Genomic DNA, 20,388 nt, shown 5'->3' on the forward strand with positions numbered 1-20,388 from the left:
CTGTTTCCTTGCACTAATATTAATAAGAGGGATAGTCTTCAGTCTTTGGATTGCACAGAGTATCACTTCCACATGTGAGTATTTCCATTAAAAACCTTTTTTTAAGATAAAAACCAAGTAAATCTGTACAAAACAAATATCAACAAAAGGATTATTTTAAAACAAGACCTGACATATTAAGTTATAAAACTGGTTGTAAGTCATTTGAATTTATATTTAAACCATTAAATGTACCTGAATATTGAATTTTAAAAGTAAAAATTGATTAAAAAAACAAAAAACATGATGCCTGTGCTTTTACTGCATTTAAGTTCTTCACTTGCTTAGTTTTCAATGTGTGGGCACCTGGGTAAGGAATCTAGCAACTACCAAATGTCCTATCAGACTCAATTAAGCCACTTGAGCAGCAATTCATTATTGATTATCACCATCCATGAAATACAGAGATCTATAAGTTATACTTTAATCCTTCCATATAATCCAAGGCTCTATGCTTTCCCAGGTTTGAACCTAAGTCACAACTAGTGTGAATACATCCCATCTCAACCAGCAGGCTATACCATTCCTTTAAATGATATTTGTCTACCATCTATGGAATAGTGCTTTTCTTTTGCATTAAAAATGAAAATCAATATTTACAGTGAAAATAATCAAAAATGTTGTATCAAGGAATAGATTGAAGGAAGCATTATGATTGCGGGATCAAGAAGTATGTTCTCTTATATTAACTAATCATGGGATGTATGACCACTCAGGATATATGTAAAGGAGTTTTCCTGAATAAATAGTCTATTACAACTATGTTCCAAACATCAAATGAGAAGGCAACTTTTAAATTAATTTTTCTAAAGAATGAACCAATTATGACTAGAATCCCCATTGCAGGGTCAAGAAGTATAACCTCTTATAAAAACCAGTTGTCATGTGATGCATGTACTATCAGGGAATATTTAAAATATTTTTTAACAAATATTCCATTATAATTATTTTCCAAATATCAAATAAGCAGGCATATTAAGCTTACTTTTCTGAAAGGATGAAGAGAACCCAATATGACTAGGCTAATCATGGGACGGTGCCATGAGAAATTACTAAGGTGTAATATGCTGCTTATCTAAAATATATGGATAAGATTGTTCTTATTGATTTCACAAAGAATTCTATAATTGGCAAATGGATAGCAGGAAGATCATCTTCCCTTGATTTTTTTCTTTATATAGTTCTAAAGGTGAAGTGTCCTGGCAGTTATTTATATAGGTTAGCAAACATTCAGCCGTATACATAGTTTATAAATCTTGAAACAACAAATTTCGAAATTGATTAACAAATATGTTTGTATAATGTAATCAGAAAATGAAAGAGGAATCGGATTAGTGTATATTGAATCTATAAGTTTTATTGATGGTGAGCCGTACAAGAAACTTCTAAACCAGAAACAAAATCCTCTTAAAAAAAATTAATAAAGAACAAATGCAATAGTCAGTCAACTGAGATTTCCACAAGGCAGAAGTTGTCTATACGTGTCTCTGTGTGCTTTCTGCACTGTAACTATTGACCTTGAAACAACATTTCACCGACAATCAATCAGTATACATTTTCGTATTCAAGTGCTTCATCGTAACCAAATTGTTACACGAGGCATATCTAAGACCTTTTGCTACTTCATCAGCAAGCATATTTGTCGGTATGCTGCTAATGATGTTGTCTCATCTTCCAAGAATATAATGCAGATCATCTCATATATCTTATTTGCTGCTTTATTCCTAGAACTTGCCAGGGATCGACTGATTTCATATCAAAATTTTGTTAGTGAAAATTTAGCAATATTCTCCTTGATCAGCTAAACAGAAAGTACTGTCTTTATCATTATCTGTAAAAAGTGATCGATAAAAAATTATTTCCAAAAAGAAGATTATTCAATGTTTGGCTTCTGCTTTAGTTTGCTGCATAGTGATCCCCATAAACAAAACCTCCATAGACAGTTGCAGGAGGCAGAGGTAATTGCATCTAGCAGGTTATGACAGGTTATATTTCCAAGCTTACCCAGTTTCAAGCCATGCTTGCCAGAGAGCCATGAGGAATTACCAATAATTATAATCATCACCATCCATTAGCTTTCCTGCTGACTTAAGACATTAAATCACTAGCATCAGGTAATTACTGGCAATGGATGCACTGTACAGTACAAGTTATAGAATCAACCTATGAAACATCTACAAATTTTAATTATAAAACATGCTAAAGACAATTACCTCAGTTCACTTTCAATATGCCCATCGGAGTATCTATTGTCAACAGATGAATTGTCTTGACGATCGTCAAGGGACTCATCATGCCTAGCAGAAAGTTCATCTCTGACAACTTCTGTTTTGTTTTCACTGGAAGCAAGAGGTTTTATCTTGTAATTATTATATGCTGCTACACCAGCTATAGCTGCAAATAATATCAACATGACTTGTCATGACCTTACCTCTGCATTCATAAACATCTTGATTCTAAGCCAACAGACAAATTAAGGTAAAGACAGTGCTGAATACGAACTCCTCTAGTGTCTAACTTCATCCTCTCTAATAAACAGCAACAAAAGGTTTGAGAATTATACCAACACCATAGCCGAATAGATTTATAGTTGTGAGCTTAGTATCAGCAAACAAAAGCGCAGAAAGTAACACAACCACCCAGTCCTTTACAACACCAGCTACACGAATTGTCAATGCACTAGTGTGTGAAATAACTAGAAATACTGACACGTTCAGAGCAAATGTGCAGAAAGCATTTAATGACATGATAACTGGATCAAATTTCCAATTCATTGTTGAGTCCATCTTTGGCTTCTCTAAAAATATCCATGGAATAAAAAGGCATAATGTACTGCACAAGACATCATATAAGCATATCAACGAAAGGAATTGTGAAGAGAATAATCTTTTGCAACAATCGAAACAAATAAAGCAAAGGAACTGCAGAGGAAGAAATTAGAATATAACTTTTTGCAACAATGTAAAGGGAAGGTGTCTTTCTTATTGTGGATACCTGCAGGGGCTCACATAGTACATCATAGTGATTGGATTCAACTTCAGACCCTTTCTCTTCAGCAGAATCTCCATAAAAATAAGTCTCAAAGCTTCTCCAATAACACCACCCATTTGATAAACCACCCCTACCCAGTTGACATTTATTTCTCCATATGATGCTACAAGGACTCCAAAGCTGATCACCGACATAATCAAAAACATTTTGCAGCTGAGTACCTCAAGCCCTGCTGCTGCTCCCAACAAGAAAACGGCTACAGGCACTGTGAAAATGAAACAGAGAGTTTAAGCTAAAAACAAGAATCTGAAAAGCCTTTTGACCTTATGTTGTGGGAAAGCTCAACATTACTCCAGGCATATTTATCAATTCTAATTTTTTAGGTGGAGAAGATATGAGCTAGCATTGCAAGTCCTTACTGATGGCTTTCAACATTTGTGCAAATGCCACAGAAATATACAAGTAAGCTGTATTCCCAAGCCATAAAGTCATGGCAAACATTGCTCCAATGGGAAAGACTGTTGACACATATCTGCAACAGAAAAGAGAGCACTTCTTTTAAGATGACTACAAACATTGCATCAGAGTTATTTGAGAACTACATGTCCCAGTATGCAAAAACAAAAGCATTTCAAATGACAGATGTTAACAAAAGTGGAACAGAAATTTTGTTGACTTCGCCTTATTTGGAAAAAGAAATTGCGAAGACAAAACAACTACCATAAAAATTGGTAAGAAGTATAGCTGTTTAAAAAGAGTCAGTTTACAGAACAAGAAAATAACCTTTCTACCCAAGGTTCCTTGAACTTTTCATGTAACTTTGACTTACGTCCATGTTATTTTCATATCATGAGAATACATTCTAGACCAAAATGGAGTTACTAAAAATGATATTTTTTTACTGACAGGGTGTTGGTTCACTGGTGAGGTCGACATAGTATTGAGCTGTCGAATAAAGTTTCATTCTCACTGTGAACAGACCTTCTCAAATGGCTTGTGTTTCAAAAGGAATGAGGCCAGCTGCAAATCTCAGTCAATTTTGGTGAAAGAGCTACCCATTAGACCTGGCACCTATGCTGAAATAAATCCCTTTGTGGTGTAGACACCTGGGTCTGTTTCTCAAAACACTTCCAAAAAACAGGAGTTAATTTCCAAGCTTGACGACAATAAAGAAAATCATGGTCAATGATTCTCAGCAGAAACCTCTCAAAAAATTGTTGCACAATGTGTTGTCATTGATGACAACAAGATGTCATTGATGTCAAAGGGGGTGTATGAGACAGCAACAATATCACTCATGACACCCAAGGAAGCAGTAGGACTCTCTATGAAGCACTATGACAGTTAGATCTCTTACAGGTTCTCATCAAGTGAAGTTAAAGGTGCTTGGAGTTATTTGAGTTTTTGATGTGGTTATGATGTCCTAATGATCCTATAAACTGCATGGTTGCATAGAGCTCATCAATACCTTTCCAATGGTATATCCTGCTCTAAAAAACTCCTCCCAGATGTGAAGTTATGGCCATTTGAAATCAGCTCTAGTTGGAGGCCCAAACTATAGGGCAAAAAACTGAAATGTTAATAAAGAGTGCACACCTTCCAAGTGCATCCATGGTCCATTGACACAATCAATGGCGGATCTCAATGGAACCTACACGACCTTTAACCTAGTCAACAATCATGCATATTTTCAAAATCTGACGCATCTAATCAACAGATGAAGAAATTGGAGGGTAGATGACAGAGCAACTTGCATAACTAATAAACCGCCACCTTGACATCCCTCGGATCAACATGTGGCAAGCCCAGCTTTGCTGAGTCCTGACACGTGGCTAGAGCTCACAGGCTGTCTGTACACGTAGGTGACACGTCATTCACTAACATCAACACATTGACCTAGCATCACCAAAAGTTGCCACGTGGCATGGACAAATGGCAAGTTTTTATTGGTAGAAAGGCTAGAAATGGGTGACACGTGGCACCCATCATTGGCTACGACATGGCATGATGATGTCATGTTGACATCATCATGCAAATAGCCAAGTTCCCCTAGGAACCCGGTCATAGGGCCTAGTCACATGGAACTAAGGCGCTGAGTTAAAAGGCCAAATTAGAAAGTGTGGTCATATGGTGGGAACAAGCCCCAGCTGTATGGAACGTTGTATGGCGTCGCATGGGATGTCGGTCCCAATTTTACCAGCAAGATCCACGGGCCCTTGGGTTGGTTGGCCCTCCACAATTTCAAGACCACAAACCACTATATATGTGCACTCGAGTTACTCATTCAAACACAAGTGATGGTGTGGTGGATTGGTAAAACTCAGTCTCGCAATTCAAAGTTCTATCTAGTTTCGAGTACAAGTGAAGAGGCTTGGTGATTGTTTCTTTTTTATCGTGACTCTCTAGTATGGCTGCAATTTGTATTAGTTTTAGTTAGCATCAAACAGGTGTTCTAGTTTCAACTTGTATCAGAGAGGCTAAAGAACATGAGATCTCCAAAACCCAGAAAAGGTTTTAGGAGAAAACACTTGCAGACCAGTCAATTAAATTAATTGATCAATAACTAAAAAATGCCCAAGTCTAACTTAGGGAAATTAATAAATTAAAGGCAATTAATTGAGAAAGATCGAGAAAGCTCTAAGATGGTCGAGACTAAGATGATCTTAGTCGCTGATAACGATTTGATCATGGTCGTTGGTGATCCAACGAGAGATTAAAAGAGCAAGTCGATGGGATAGAGATAGACACATCGAGCAAGAGGGAGAGCGAGTTCCTTGGGCAAATCAAGTTATCCAATGCAGTGATTCAACAAGAAGAGTTCGAGCCAAAGAAGGAATGCATCAGAGATTGAGGGAGAAGTAGCAGAGAGGCAAGAGGAGGATTTTCCTAGTTCCGGAGAGCCAGTAGTAGAGAGGCCAAATTATCTGCAGAGAGAGGCCGAGCAGTTAGAAACCCTAGATGGAGTGTTGGAAAGAGATTGTTTCAATTGTTGGAGGTCGGGAAATCACCCGAAAAGCAAAGCAATTTATTTCCAATCGGTCTCTTTCTCTACCAAATTAGAGAGAACCTCCTTATATCTAGAGAAGTGATGAGAGGCCCCATTATCAACTAGCCAACTATCCCGAGTATCCAAAGGAGATGAACTAGATAATGTGAAAATGAGAATATATTTAGATTGATTAGTAGCATTACTTTCATACCTAGAGTTCCTTGACCTCTTTGGTGGACAATAGCTATCTTCAGGATCATCAAAGGAGTCTCTTCTTCTTCTTTCATTTCTCCTTCCATCTCTTCTACCACCTCCTTTCGTACGACCTGTTTTTGTTGAAGCCACAGTTATTGTCGTAGGACATTTAAGAGTATCTTCTTGGAGCATCTCTCTTTTCAAGACAATCTCGAGCATAGTGACCCTTTCGATGACAATCGTAGCATTCAACATCTCTATCTCGCCTTCTTGAATCCTTGGAATCTCATTGGATTGAGGAGGTCTTTTTTATTTAAATGGCTTTCCCTTTCCTTTCTTTACATTCTTCTTCTTCCCTTGAACAATGAAGGCAATGGGCTCTCCTTCATTTGGCCTTTGAATTCTTCCTCAAGATATCATCAATCTTTCCTCTTGATTGCAAAGAGAAAGTAGCTCATCAAAAGAAGGGGTCCTTTCCCTATTGTTGATAAAAGTAATGAACATGTCCCATGAAGAAGAAAGGCCACTAAGGGCAGTCATCACCAATTCCCTTTCATATACTTGGATTTGGCAGCTTGAGGAGCATTTTCTAGTGGTGGGGAGATCTTTCCTTCCATGTACTGCAAGACATCATACTCATCTAAAGTGACATTGATCCTAGTCTTCCATGTTGCAAAGCCAGATGAGTCAGCTAGCTTTTCATTGTCCTTGAAATAAGAGGTAGACATTTTTACCAAAAGATTTTCCCCTTTCAATCAGCTGCTTAGAAGATGGATGCTCTTGCTCTATGTCTCTTGGGCTTGTCTTCACCTCAGCGCTGATACCATGTTAAATTTTCATCAATTGTTCTATGCTGCAACTATTACTTCAACAATATCCAATAGCATCCAATTTAACAATTTCCACTTCAATTAACCAATGATAGTAGAGCAATTATACAGATGCACAATGAAAGACAGCCAAAAGACAAGAGACACAATATTTGGTCAATGACCAGGGAAAAACCCCACGAGGAGGAAAACCTTTTGCAATTCTTCGTCTATTAGATTGTCTTCAAATGTTCAGCAGAGAGAGTACAACATCCAAGAGTCAAAGTCACCCTTTGACTAGCCAATATCCAAAACCAATATCCAATATTTAGTCAAATCAAAATGCCATGTTGTTTGTCAAATATGAGTCAAGAGAGAGAGTCAACAGAAGTCAACCGTAAATCTGTCCAAGTCAACAGCAGCAAAGTAAGCCCTAACCAGTCAACAGTCAACGGTCAAAACAACCTTTTAGGAACTCGGTCAACATCAGTCAAACTTGGCCTCAAATGTTGGTCAAAGTCAGCCCAAAATAATCTTCAAAGACTCAATCAAACTCAGTCAAAGGAGAGAGAAAATCTCCTATCACAGTCTGCAATTTTCTGCTGTCAAACCAGAAAGTCATGCTAACCAAACAGCCAAGATTGCCTCAATTTTTGTGCCAGCCAACTCAACCTCAAGAAATCAGATTTTTGCAGGTCAAAGCATGTCAAACCATGAAGTCAAACTCAGTCAAACTGTCCAGCTGAAAAGTCAACACAGAAAACTCAAAGTTGCTTCCAAGATCCTTGCACTTGTGAAGAGAAAAGAGTTTCCTTTAACCTGTACGAACAAAACAAATGAAGAGAGAGAAGAAAATTGTGTTGTGTGAGGCACTTGGAAAAGCAATTTGTCCTTAGGCCGACCTTGACAATTTGTGCCACTGTGGGCTTGACTTCAAAAATCCACTTTCCCATGTCCGAATCAAGTGCTTCAAAGATCAAAATTGGTCCTCTCTAAAAGAAGAATCTAGTCCCAAAGGTTGGAATTTGTAACTGAGCTGCTAAATTAACACCCAAGAATCTTGATCCTTCTTAAGTGATGACTTCTATAGAGATGCCTTCCAAAATGAGTGATGATCAAAGAGCTTTTCAAGAGAGAAAGATGATCTTCGTCAAAATGATGAGTAACCAATAGCCTTCAATGATAGAGAGAGATAGATAGTTGATGTAGTAGTCTTCTTTAAGTCGTCTTCCTTATGCCCTTCCTTGTGTCTGTAGCAAATGATGTCCTCCAAAGTAGCTTTGATGAATGTCTTCCACTTATGCCAACAAGAGTGATCTTCAAGTTGCCTTCTCTTCACCTTAGCTCTGATACCATGTTGAGAAATCAATAGGGCAGCAATTAGGGTGATTTCTCTTTACTTGATAATTGTTTGTGAAGATATGTTGGCTTCTTATTATTTTTATTATGTTATTTTCATCAAACAATTACCAAAACCATAAACCATGAAGATCACAAAAAGACAATGAACACAAGATGTAGGCTCCAAGCTAGGGAAAAACCCCTACAAGGGGAAAACCCAGTCAAATCTTCTCTTCTTATAGAATCAGATCAAAGTGAGAAATCCAAGACCCAAAATCCAAGAACAAAACCTCCCACAAAACCCAAGTCAGCCCTAATTCAAAGCTCTTCCAACAAATCAAAGTCAACTAAAGTCAGCAATAGTCAAAGCCTTCCAAATCTGATCGAATTGCTGATTTTTGGCCCCTGCAACTAGGCCTGAAATTTTCAGCCCCTGCAACTTCGCACATGTGACAGAAATTAGGGCAGATTTCTTTCTCTTTTGGCCCTCACTCTCTCTCCTTTGACTTCAGCTCTTTTTCCCTTATATTTCGTTGGTTTTTCTCTCACTTCTTGGCACAAAAGTCGAACTTGCTTGCCTGTCTCTAAATGAGGTCGAACTGTCCTCTATTTATACACATCCATGAGGTCAAATGGGTCCCTTCCAAGGCCAACTTGGACTTGTGGGGACAAGATTGACATTTTTGACTCAAATAAAATTCCTTTTCCACTTTCTTTCAAAAGTCCAATTATGACTTCCCCCGATCAGGGTGAGAGCTGGGAGAAGGAACGCAGTGAGATTCGCATCTCCGCCATGTAGTTATTAAAGGTACAAAGAGGGTGGTGGCATGGCCACTCCCACACAAGCCTCAGCATCCATGAGATGTCAAGGCAATTAAATCAGAATTAAGACAGAGTGAGAAGGTATTTGGTGAATTCAGAATCGAAGTTGAGCAAACTTGTTGCAACTGGCAAATTTGTTTCCTCCGCAGGCTCTCAGCAGTATAAGATTTTCATCAGGGAAGTTCACGGAGGCGGTATCTATGCCCAAGTTCGGACAGCTGAGGGCACGACATCTCCTCTCCATCTCAGCTCTTCCTGGTATGTTCATATTGGCTACCTTATGAGTCCAACGTTTTTTGTGATATATTTGTACTGTATCTAGCTTGGGACAGTCGGTCCAGACATGGCCTTATGTATTAGTGCAAAGTGCAGCCCTCAGACGGCTGGGGGGGATGGGGTTCACCCTTTTTCCTGCGTATCAGGGGTTTGGAGGCCTCGTGACTGGAAATCCTTTCCTGATTTTAGAAATTCCCACTACCCATGAGCTTGGAAGCCTTGGGATATGGTCACTTCCCAGTTTTTGATAGATGGCGGGATAGCACTTTTTGTGTTTCTATCTCCATTCCCATGCAACTTCTAGAGAGTCAATTTGGGACTAGTTTATGGGTGATATTTCTTATTTTCATTATGAACTCATGCACCGGACAGAAATGAATCTGCAGGAGAATTGGGATGGTTTCTTAAAACAAATCCGTGAAGATAATGTGGAAATGTTCCTTAGAGGAAGGTTTAATGGTTTTCTCTGCTATGTTTATGTTCCTGTAACCCTGCAAGCTCCTTATCTAAACTGATTTTCAAGCTCGTCCATCCTGGTCGTCCTCCCAAAGACTTCTCTGTTGATCGCATTGTGAGACTTGAAGGTCAGATACCCACCTCCTTGGTTCATTTTAAATCTCTACCAGCAATAGTCATTTGGAGTCCATGGCTCGCCCAACCACGCACTAAGGTTGCATTCCTAATGCAGGTCGAGGGTGAGGCCAAGGCCGCAAGAGTGGGCAATCCCGATCCACCAGAGGTCAAGGACCTGGGACCAGAACTTGATCCGTCTCAAACTCTCAACAGCAGCCAGAGCATATACAACTAGCACCCACCTGCAGGCCCACCAGACGGTCAATGAATGGGAGGCAGAGATTGTTAACCAAGTCAACATCAGTGACTAGGAAATCTTGGAGGAGTTGGGGGACGTGATTCGAGACCCGACCCACACCCGTGGTCACCACTCTCAATAGCAACTGTCTTTATTTATATTATGGTTGATGAAGACCTTGTTAACGAAGGCTTTGATGATGAGTATTACATGCATCTCAGGCCTTGTAGATGAAATCTTGGAAAATCATAGGGAATTCCAATTAATCCAGCAACTAAAAGCCTGCCTTGCACACATAGAGAAGCACATTCCTTGCTTGCCTCAGAGGGAGTTGTCGGGCTCCAATGCCAAAGACCCGACACCAGTTGAATCTTCTGATGATTAGCATGGTCTCTAGATGAGTATGGTTATTTTACTGTTTCAGTCTAGTTTTGTGTAGATGATTAGAAAGAAATTTTGGTACATATGGTATAGGTTTCTGGTTAATAGTGGTTATAAAGATTGTCAAGTTTATCTTGCTCTGTTGGACAATCTCAAACAATTCAGATTTTGGATGGCCTATAATGCAACCAAATGGTCAACAAACCTGGTTTCCCTCTGGGCAGGTTGAGACCATCTGGCTCTAGATGTTGATCTTGTAATACCTGCTTATTTTTGAAAAGTAATAGAAAGGTTCTTCAAAGCTTACAAAAAAAAGTCCAATTAGGACTCGACTCAAGTACAATAATTTGACTTATGACAAAAATTCTTTTGACTCAATAGAACCCTAGAAGCATGAAGAACATGCTTGACCTAAATAACAATTTGACTTGAGCATGATACCCATGCTTGAAAAATAATTTTTATTTTTCTTCTTTTTCCTTTCACATGAAATATACAACGAGATAAGAATAATGATAATTATGAAGACCGAACCTAGTTACTTTTTCCAACATCCACAACCCTAATCTCCAATGTGATTAATGGCTAAGATTAGACCTCACCTCACTTGAGATCGATGGTTGAGATTCATCTCATTTACTAATGCAAATAAACTTTGCATTAAATTAGATTAAACTTGCCTTATCCTTGTAAAATAGTTACTTTAATTATTGAAGTAATTACTAAGGTTCAAGGGTCCATAGGCGACTTCTACACACCTAGACACTTAGGCCTGTGCAAAAGTACCTTCCCAAGCCAAATCCAACGAACAACCACTGCTTTTACAAAATTCAAGCTTTTTATCTTTCTATTTATTTATATTATCGAAAATCCAAAAAAAAAAAATGAAAAATACAAAATACAAAAAATCCAAAAGATAAAAAATACCAAAAATAGCCCTATTCCACGGTGGATGTCTTGGGTTTTGTGCCTTTCAAGTAACATTTAACAGCCAAAAAGGAATTGGCCCTCTCTTTGTGGATAATTTTTTCTCTAGTATCATTTGAGGGTTTTTCGAGGTCTTTTCAAATATGGAATAAAATTGCAGCAACCTTCTACAAAGAAGTGTGAAGCCCTACCCTAGGGTTTGAAGAGAACAAGGTGAGATATAACCATGCAAACCCTAGTTTCACTTCTGATTGCTTTTTATTGCATATTCATCTTACTTATAGGTGTTTTCAGCCTCCCAAAGTGCTGCAAAGAGTTATATTTTGACTGGGAGAAATTTTGGGCTTGGCTCTAGGGGAATTAACCCTCCAATTTATGCAATTATTATTTCAGATTGCTGTATAATACATTTTGTTGCATAAATCTGTTGCTGGGCTGTTATTTCATTCATATTTCATACCCTAGCATTGGCACCTGTGGATACCTGACCCTAGTGTATTTCCACACTCTTATGTGGCTTGAAAAGCACTTCAACCTTGTGTTTTTTTACAAATTTTTATCATTTGCAGGTGCTAGAAGTGCAGGGCAGTAGTGAGTTTGTCCTCTTTGTTTCTAGGCACTGATCTATTAACTCGTTGGTGAAGCAATATAGTATTGGAATACCCCCAGTGGCATTCTAGGAGTTGGCCTAAAGTGAGAGGAGATTGTACTAAGGTGACAGTAGGTACACCTTATGTGTGCTTACCGCTTAGCACTTTGACCAGACCTTGCTGAGGCTGCTAATCAAGGCAATAACAAGGGTAAACCTGTTTCTCCAAATCTGAACTAGTCCAGGGATGGTTGAAACCCAGAGTTTTGAAATACACAATTCCAACCATCCAGTCAATAATAAGTTTGAATCACCATACAACTATAAGCTGTCTACACCATTCTCCAATGCAATTCTGGACAGAGCTAAGAGGGCATTTAGTTTTGCCCCATTATTTGTTCCATACCCTATGCCTAGCTAGAAAGAGAAATGATGGTTTGTTCTTAGATGTAGTCTTCCACCTGCTTGAAATAAGGCTCTGATTTGAGGGTCCTATTCCTGGTTCTTATAGGGTTCAAGAACACATCCAAATTGTTCTTTTCAATGTCCCACCAAATCTGGCCTTCTCATGTGACCCCTGAGACACTGCCACCATTGCATTACCCAACAATTTGGAAATGGATCCCCTTTCCAAATAGTTAGCAAGGCAAAACTCAATGGTTTAGAAAAAGTCAAAGGGACCTTTCCCCTTCGTTGGCCCACCAAGGTTGGTCTTCAATTTAGCCCAAGCAAGTTTTCAATTTCTAGGGATTCCCTTTGCATTCCAAGCTTCAAAAGAACATTGGGATGTGGTCATGTAGAGGGTAGAGGAAAAATTGATAAATGTATAACTAAGCCTGTGAATTTGCCTACTAAGTCCTTTTTGCCAATCATGTCTATTATGTTGAAAATTGGGGCAGCTATGGGATGAATTTCCCGATAGGAACCCAAAGGCCCAAGAGAATCCCATTTTGCCCCAAAAGGAAAATTCAATTGGATAAAGGAAATTATTATGAATAGGTTTGGCTCTTCTCTTATTTAACGTGGCTCAAATCTACTTGGGCAAGTAATCTTCAAATCATGTGAAAATATATTTAAATGATAATCAAATTTGTGTTTCCTTCCAAAATACATGTCAGCCTCATTCATGTACAAGTCGGCCTACCCTAAGGGACATATCCTTTGCTCGAAGGATCAACTATAAATTGCCAATCTTTGTGACTCATTTGGCAACACAACTCGCACTCTGTGGTTCTGACGTCTCTGTGGTTCTTATGTCTCTGTGGCAAGCTCGCACTATACTCTATGTCTATGTGATTGGCTCACCCTATAATCTTTGTCTCTGTGATGGCTCTCGCATATACTCTGTGACTATGGCTCTCGCTCTATATGTGTTTCGCACAGTGACTATGGCTCTCATTCTTCTATGGCCTACACATCTTCTTTATGGCTCATCTTTTATGAATCACATATGTTTCTATACGTCGTTTTGTGCATCGCATATGTTTCTATGGGCTCACATTATACACAGTGGGCTTGCATTACACACAGTGGACTCACAAAATACATCACAGTGGCCTCGCATACATATCAAATCGTGGCTCAAAATTTTTGTGGTGGCTCTGTTATCCTTATACTATGGTTCGCATTAACAACGGCTAGAATTCTTTATATGGTATCTTTCTAATCCACATATATTGGCCCGCATTCTATACTAAGGGATGCTCTGTGGTTTGCTTAATGACACGCACTTGTTATCTTTGGAACTCGCATATCTCTGTGGGTCACATATCTCAATCTTTATGGCATGCAATAAATTTTTGAGGCTTGCATTGTATGGTTTGATGGATCGTGTCAATGGCTTGCATTTTTATCACAGTGGCTTACATGTGATTCTCTAAGATCGTATCTTGATAAATGGCCATGACCCTTTGGCAGTTCTCTTAACTATGTTGTATAGATGCTCTACAGACTCTTACAAGGATAACATAATATGGCAATGATAGTAATTGTTTGTATGGTGGTGACACTCTACAGTAATAATGTGATATGACAGTGACCTAGTTTGGCAGTTACCTTTGATATGACATTGATTCTGGCATAACAGTGACCTTTGATATAACAGTTCCCTTGATGCATGACAATGATATATATGTAAATGGCAGTGATAGCAGTGATATGACAGTGACCATGTTGATAGTGAGGCAGTGACCTTGTTGACAGTGAGGCAGTGACCTTTGTTGACAGTGAAACAGTGATTTATATGACAGTGAGACAATGATCAATATGACAGTAACCTTCTTGTATGACAATGACTTTCATGACAGTGACCTTGTTTGCATAACAGTGACCCTGATGGATGATAGTGACAGTGATCTTTGATATGACAATGACCTTGATATGACAGTGATAACATTATGTCTACAGTACTTTTTTGACAATGATATAGAGACCAGTGTATACTTGTTTGCTGCCAGGTTTGGCCTAGGAGGTCTAATGTATTGGATGATGTAATATGTGTCTCATTCTTACTGTACATTGTATCTCAGCTGAACATTTGATGAATATCTAATAGAAGAAGAATCTGGTTGGGTTTTCCCACTTGTGGATCCTTGGTCTCTGACCCAAATTTTGGTGTCTCTATTGTGTATGTTTTTCTGATAATGTTCTTTATTGTGCCACTGCATTGTTGATGTTATTGTTCTCATAATTGCTAATGATATGATGTTATGGGGTGAATGTAATATGAAAATGTTGAAAAAGTTTGAAAATTCAATTATCTACAGCAGAGAACAATCTAGCCCTAAAAATTAACATGGTATCAAAGTTGGGTTGAAGAAAAGTCATTGAGATCACCCCCGTAGACACCTATGATGGAGCAAGCAGAGTGAAAGGGATGAAGATGGCAAAGACCTAAAAGAATGCTAGGGTTTGAAGGAAACCCTAAGAAGCCTTTTTTTGTTCTTGTAAATAGAAGCTAGGGTTTGGGAGAAACCCTATGAGTGGCCTTAGATATTGAAAAGGCCTAGGTTCTATAGCATTGGAACCCTAGTATGATTTAGAATTTCTTTATGATATGATATGATAAGTGAGAAGTCATTGAGTTATTTAAGCACTTGTCACAGAATAAGTGTAACCCTGGATGGGTTAGTCTCCCAATAGGAGATGGTATGATGTAGATCCAGTGGTCAACCTATACATCGTCATTCGGGCTTGGAAAGATGTGGAATGAGTGTTAAATTTGGGCAGTCTCAGGACAAATTTTCCCTAAAGGAAACCCTAAACCCGAAAGAAGCCCAAAAATTGAATATTATAAGAAAATTCCTTTATAAACTATTTGGGTAAAAACTATATTTAATTAAATTTTTAAAAGATATTCAAATTTAAATAATTAGAGGTTCCCTCCAAAAGTCTTCATGGTCGATTTGGTATCAAATGACTATCCAATTATATAAAAAGGGACTTTCGTATCTCATATATATCGATTATTCTCTCTTCGCTTAAAAGGGCTAACGCACATATAGTTTCAGGAGTTTGTATTAAAGCATCATACAGTTCATTCATGGCTCACATAGCTCGATCGTGGCACATGCAATTTGTTTGCATTACAGACCTTCAATCATGGCTCATACAATTCACTCGCATTACAGACCTTTTCTCATGACATCTGTTACATCTCGGTTCAATATATGTCTTGGTATTGTCTTGGCATCATATATACACCACAGTGTTTTATATGGGCAACGCAGAGTCTTTCATATGGGCATCGCACAAGGGCATCACACAGCCTTTCCCATGGGCATCGCACAAGGGCAACACATAGTCTTTCATATGGGTAACACATAAGGGCAACGCACAGTCTTTCATATGCACATCGCACAGCCCTTCATATGGGCATCGCACAAGGGCATTACACAGTGATATTTATATGGGTGTTACTCAGTTCTTGGCATCACATTTATATTACAGGCTTGGCATCATCGCTTGAATAATTGTTCTGTGCAAAAATTGGCAACTAGAGCCAAACTCTACATGGGTCATCTTATTTATGACAAATGATATTTTTCTTGGATTCCTCTCTTCGAGAGGTGTAGGATTGATCTAAATATCATCTTATTCTGACATGTACAAATGAAGTTATGAATTTATTTTGATTATGGTCAAATCGTCAAGGTCGGCCAACGAACTTATGTAGGCTCAGAAGCCCAATAGTCACGTCCATTCATCCTCAACGTTGCATATAAATAGAAGGTGACTTAGCCTCATTTGGACACACTCATCTTCACACTTCTCTCTCTCTCTCTCTCCTCATTGATTAGGTACAGATTTCTGGGCCTCTCACTCTCCACACGTCCGAAATTTCAAGAGAGTGAAATTTCAGGAGAGCTAAATTTCAAGAGGTTGAAATTTCAGGAGACCGAATTTCTTAACTGTTGACCAATGTTGACTATTGCTACAGCTGACCGTAGGTGGGTTGTTTGACCAGACTTTGATTGGGCTGAATTTCACTGTTTTGAGGGTTGTTTTATCTTGTTGTTTGGAGGCCAAAGTTGATTGAAATTGATCGATTTGTTGAGGGTTAAATCTGCCATGTTGACCAGCGTTGACTTTTCTAGTTAGGGCTCTTTTGTTGCTGTTATAAATTATCAAATTTGTAAATTGTACTCTCTCTTTGCTGAACTATTGAAGACTAAAAGAAGATTTTATTAAGGGTTTCCCCACATTCGGGTTTGTCCCTGGTTGGTGCCACATCTTGTGTCCTCTTGTCTTGGCTTGTCTTCTATTGTTTATGTTTATGTTCTATCTACATTTTACTATCATGTTGATGTGATTTCTAATCTGAATATTGATACTGGGCTAATAAAGAAATTGAAGTAAAATTGCTCTAAAGCATAGAACATACCATTGTTGCCTAAAATTAGCATGGTATCAGAGTTGAGGAGAAGTCAAAGCCCAAGCAAGAGTGAAAGAGCAATCACCAAAGACAGTTGGACAAGAAAAAAAGGTTCAATGGGTTCCTCATCCTACTTCCCCGCTGAAGACAAGCTCCATGATAAATCTGACTATCATGGATGGAAGATGTCTCTTGATTTGACCTTGGAAGAAAAAGAAGTGATGACCTATGTGCAGGGTAAAATCCATGAACCTCCTTCAAATGCACTGGCTACTGCGAAGACCAAGTATAATAAGGCTGAAGTCAAAGCAAAGAAGATTATCAGGGATTCCACTGACAACCATCTAGTGGCCTACATCTCCGAATTGAAGACCTCCAAGGAGATCTATGACAGGTTGGTCGGCATGTTCAAGGTTAGTAATGCTAATCAAATTCTATTTCTCAAGAATAAGTTGAAGGATATTAAGAAGGGCAAGGACAAGGATATTCAATCCTATTTCTTGAGGATTATTGAGATCAATAATGATCTACTCTTGATTGGAGAAGTCATTCCTGACAGAGAACTTACTCTCACCACCCTTGGGAGACTCCCACCTGAGTGGTATGTATTTAGAACCACCGTCCTCAACAATGATCAAATTCCAAGGTTTGAAGAATTGATGTTGAGATGCATTCAAGAAGAAACAAGAATGGTGGAGAAAAAAATGCCTTCTAATAGAAGCAACCCCACTGCATTCTCCGCTCATGCCAAAAGGAGAAATAATGCAGGGTCTAAAGGTCATTTCCATGGAAAGCCTGGATCTAAGGGAGGAAGGAAAGGCAGGTGCTTTGTTTGCAATAAGTTTGGCCACTATGCAAAGGAGTGTCCAAATAGAAGGGACACATCGCATGATGATGATCACAATCATTCCAGGGGCAACTTCAACAACAACGATCGAAGGAATGGCAGGTCCAATGGCAAAGGAAAAAGGAATGCAGGACATCAAGGAAATGGTCAACCCTCCAACAAATCAAGGAACTCTAGGTATGAAGAATCAAATGTTGTTAACAATAAGCAAAAAGAGTATTATCTTATATCGGCCCTCTCCACTGCCTCTCCTCCGGACACTTTGGGAAATTGGTTGATTAAGTGGTGCCTCAAGGCACTTCAACACATACAAGTTAGCCCTCTCTAATCTAATAGAAAAGGAGAAAAACTTGGAGATCATCCTTGGAGACGATTCCACCTATCCTGTGAAGGGAGTAGAGAATGTTACCCTTCAATTGAATCAAAGTAACACTATTCATCTGCAAGAAGTACTATATGTACCTGATCTCAAGAAGAACCTGGTGTCCATTTCAGCGGTGGAGGACAAAGGATTCAAGGTGGCATTCATCGATGGAAAGGTACATGTTTGAAAAAGAAATTTTAAAGATGTTTTTACTCTTGGGTTCAGGGTTGACACTTTGTATCAAGTTGGAGGAAGTCCATTGGGAGCCATGTCTTGCGACACATCTCTACAATCTGAACTATGGCACCGGAGGTTTGCCCATCTTCATTATAAGGCCCTACCCGATGTGAGACAAATGGTGACAGGTATGCCCGAGTTCAAAGTAGAGCATGAAGGTGTATGTCCGGGATGTGCCGAAGGAAAACTTACAAGGGGACCATTCCCCTCAAGTAATAGCAAGACCACAGATATATTGCAATTGATCCACTCTGACATATCTGGTATGATGCCCGTAAACTCTTTGGGAGGATACTTATATTATCTCACCTTTACGGATGATTATTCTCGCAAGACCTAGATCTACTTCTTGAAGAAGAAGGATGAAGTGTTCACCTAGTTCCGACACTTCAAAGCCTTGATCAAAAACCAATCCGAGAAGAAAATCAAGATATTGAGGACTGATAATGGGACCGAGTACGAATCCAATGAATTCCAAGATTATTGCAGAGAAGCTGGCATTAAGAGGGAGACTACAACGCCATAAACTCCTAAGAAGGACGGTGTGGCTGAAAGGAAGAATCGCTCTATTGTAGAAGCAATTCGTGCCATGCTTCATGATCAAGGCCTTCCGAAGTTCCTACAGGCTGAAGCTACAAATACCGTCGTTTATGTTCAAAACCAATGCCCTCATCAAGCATTGGACTCCAAGGCTCCCTAAGAAATCTTCACTGGTAAGAAACCCGATGTCTCTCATTTTCGAATTTTTGGAAGTCCCGTATATTTTCATGTGCCGAAAGAGAAAAGAAGCAAATTGGGTGCATCTGGGAAGAAAGGAATCTTTGTGGACTATAGTGAAAATTCTAAGGGATATAGAATTTATGTGGTTAGTCAAAAGGAAGTTGAGATAATTCGTGATGCCACCTTTGACGAAGATATGGCCCTCAGGAAGATCAACAACCTTCCTATCTTAAGGAAGGACAAAGAAGTTGCCACCGGAAATCAAGGTGCAAAAGAAGATGAAATGATGCCTGATATTGATGAACCTATGGATCCTATTGATCCTCCTCCTCATGAGCCCTCCTCCTCCAAAAGGAGACCCTCATGGCTTAGGGAGATTCTCGAAGATGCCGAGAGACACATTGCACCAAGGGGGACTTACCGTGAAAGCAAGAAGCCGAACAGGTATCAAGGATATTTGACCGCCATGAGCACTATCATTCAAAATGAGCCTTCATCATTTGAATAAACCATGAAGCATCAAGTATGGAAGGATGCTATGAATGAAGAATACGAGTAAATTATTAAGAATGATGTCTGGAATGTGGTCCCTAGACCCCAAGACAAATCGGTTGTCACCTCTAAGTGGCTCTAAAAAATCAAGCATGGAGCTGATGGAAGTGCAGAAAAGTTGAAGGCTCGCTTTGTTGGTCGAGGCTTCTCTCAAAAGGAAAGTGTAGATTACGATGAGATATTTGCACCTGTTGCCCGATACACCACCATCCGCTCAATCATAGCCCTTACTGCCTCGCAAGGATGGAACCTACATTAGATGGATGTCAAGACCGCTTTCTTGCATGGTTCAATCAAAGAGGAAGTCTATGTGGAACAACCCGAGGGGTTTGAGGTTCATGATCAGGAATCTCATGTATGCAGGTTGAAGAAAGCTCTCTATGGATTGAAGCAAGCACCTCGGGCTTGGTATGAGAGGATCGATAGTTATCTAATGAAGCTGGGATTCACTAGAAGTGAAGCCGATCAAAACCTTCAATTTAAGGTTGAAATGATAAACCTCTCATTCTGGTACATTATGTGGATGACCTCTTTTTGACAGGTGCAAACCCTCTCATTCACAAATGTAAGAGGGAGTTGGCTTCTGAATTTGAGATGAAGGACCTAGGACTGATGCACTATTTCC

At 39.1% G+C, this 20,388-nt stretch overlaps 1 protein-coding gene across 7 annotated transcripts in view; it reads right to left on the reverse strand.

Moving 5' to 3' along the window:
- Positions 1 to 1,354: 1,354 nt before the first annotated feature.
- Positions 1,355 to 20,388, reverse strand: part of LOC149226950 (Nucleotide/sugar transporter family protein) — a 143,222-nt gene continuing 124,188 nt past the window's right edge. For 2 of the 7 annotated variants that reach the window (XM_089377638.1, XM_089377641.1), the window contains 5 exons: positions 3,450 to 3,562; positions 3,034 to 3,295; positions 2,603 to 2,871; positions 2,253 to 2,433; positions 1,355 to 2,122 (listed from right to left, as the gene is read on the reverse strand). In XM_089377638.1, the coding sequence (XP_089233764.1) occupies positions 2,101 to 2,122; positions 2,253 to 2,433; positions 2,603 to 2,871; positions 3,034 to 3,295; positions 3,450 to 3,562 (847 nt within the window). In that variant the 3' untranslated portion in view covers positions 1,355 to 2,100. Of the gene's footprint in view, positions 2,127 to 2,252; positions 2,434 to 2,602; positions 2,872 to 3,033; positions 3,296 to 3,449; positions 3,563 to 20,388 lie in introns of all 7 variants that reach the window. The other 5 variants (XR_016247755.1, XR_016247754.1, XR_016247756.1 and 2 more) reach the window with 5 other exon arrangements.

Source organism: Pinus tabuliformis, chromosome J, assembly GCF_031772625.1.
Source record: "Pinus tabuliformis cultivar Carrire ecotype Pingquan chromosome J, CPIR1, whole genome shotgun sequence".
NCBI lineage: Eukaryota > Viridiplantae > Streptophyta > Pinopsida > Pinales > Pinaceae > Pinus > Pinus tabuliformis.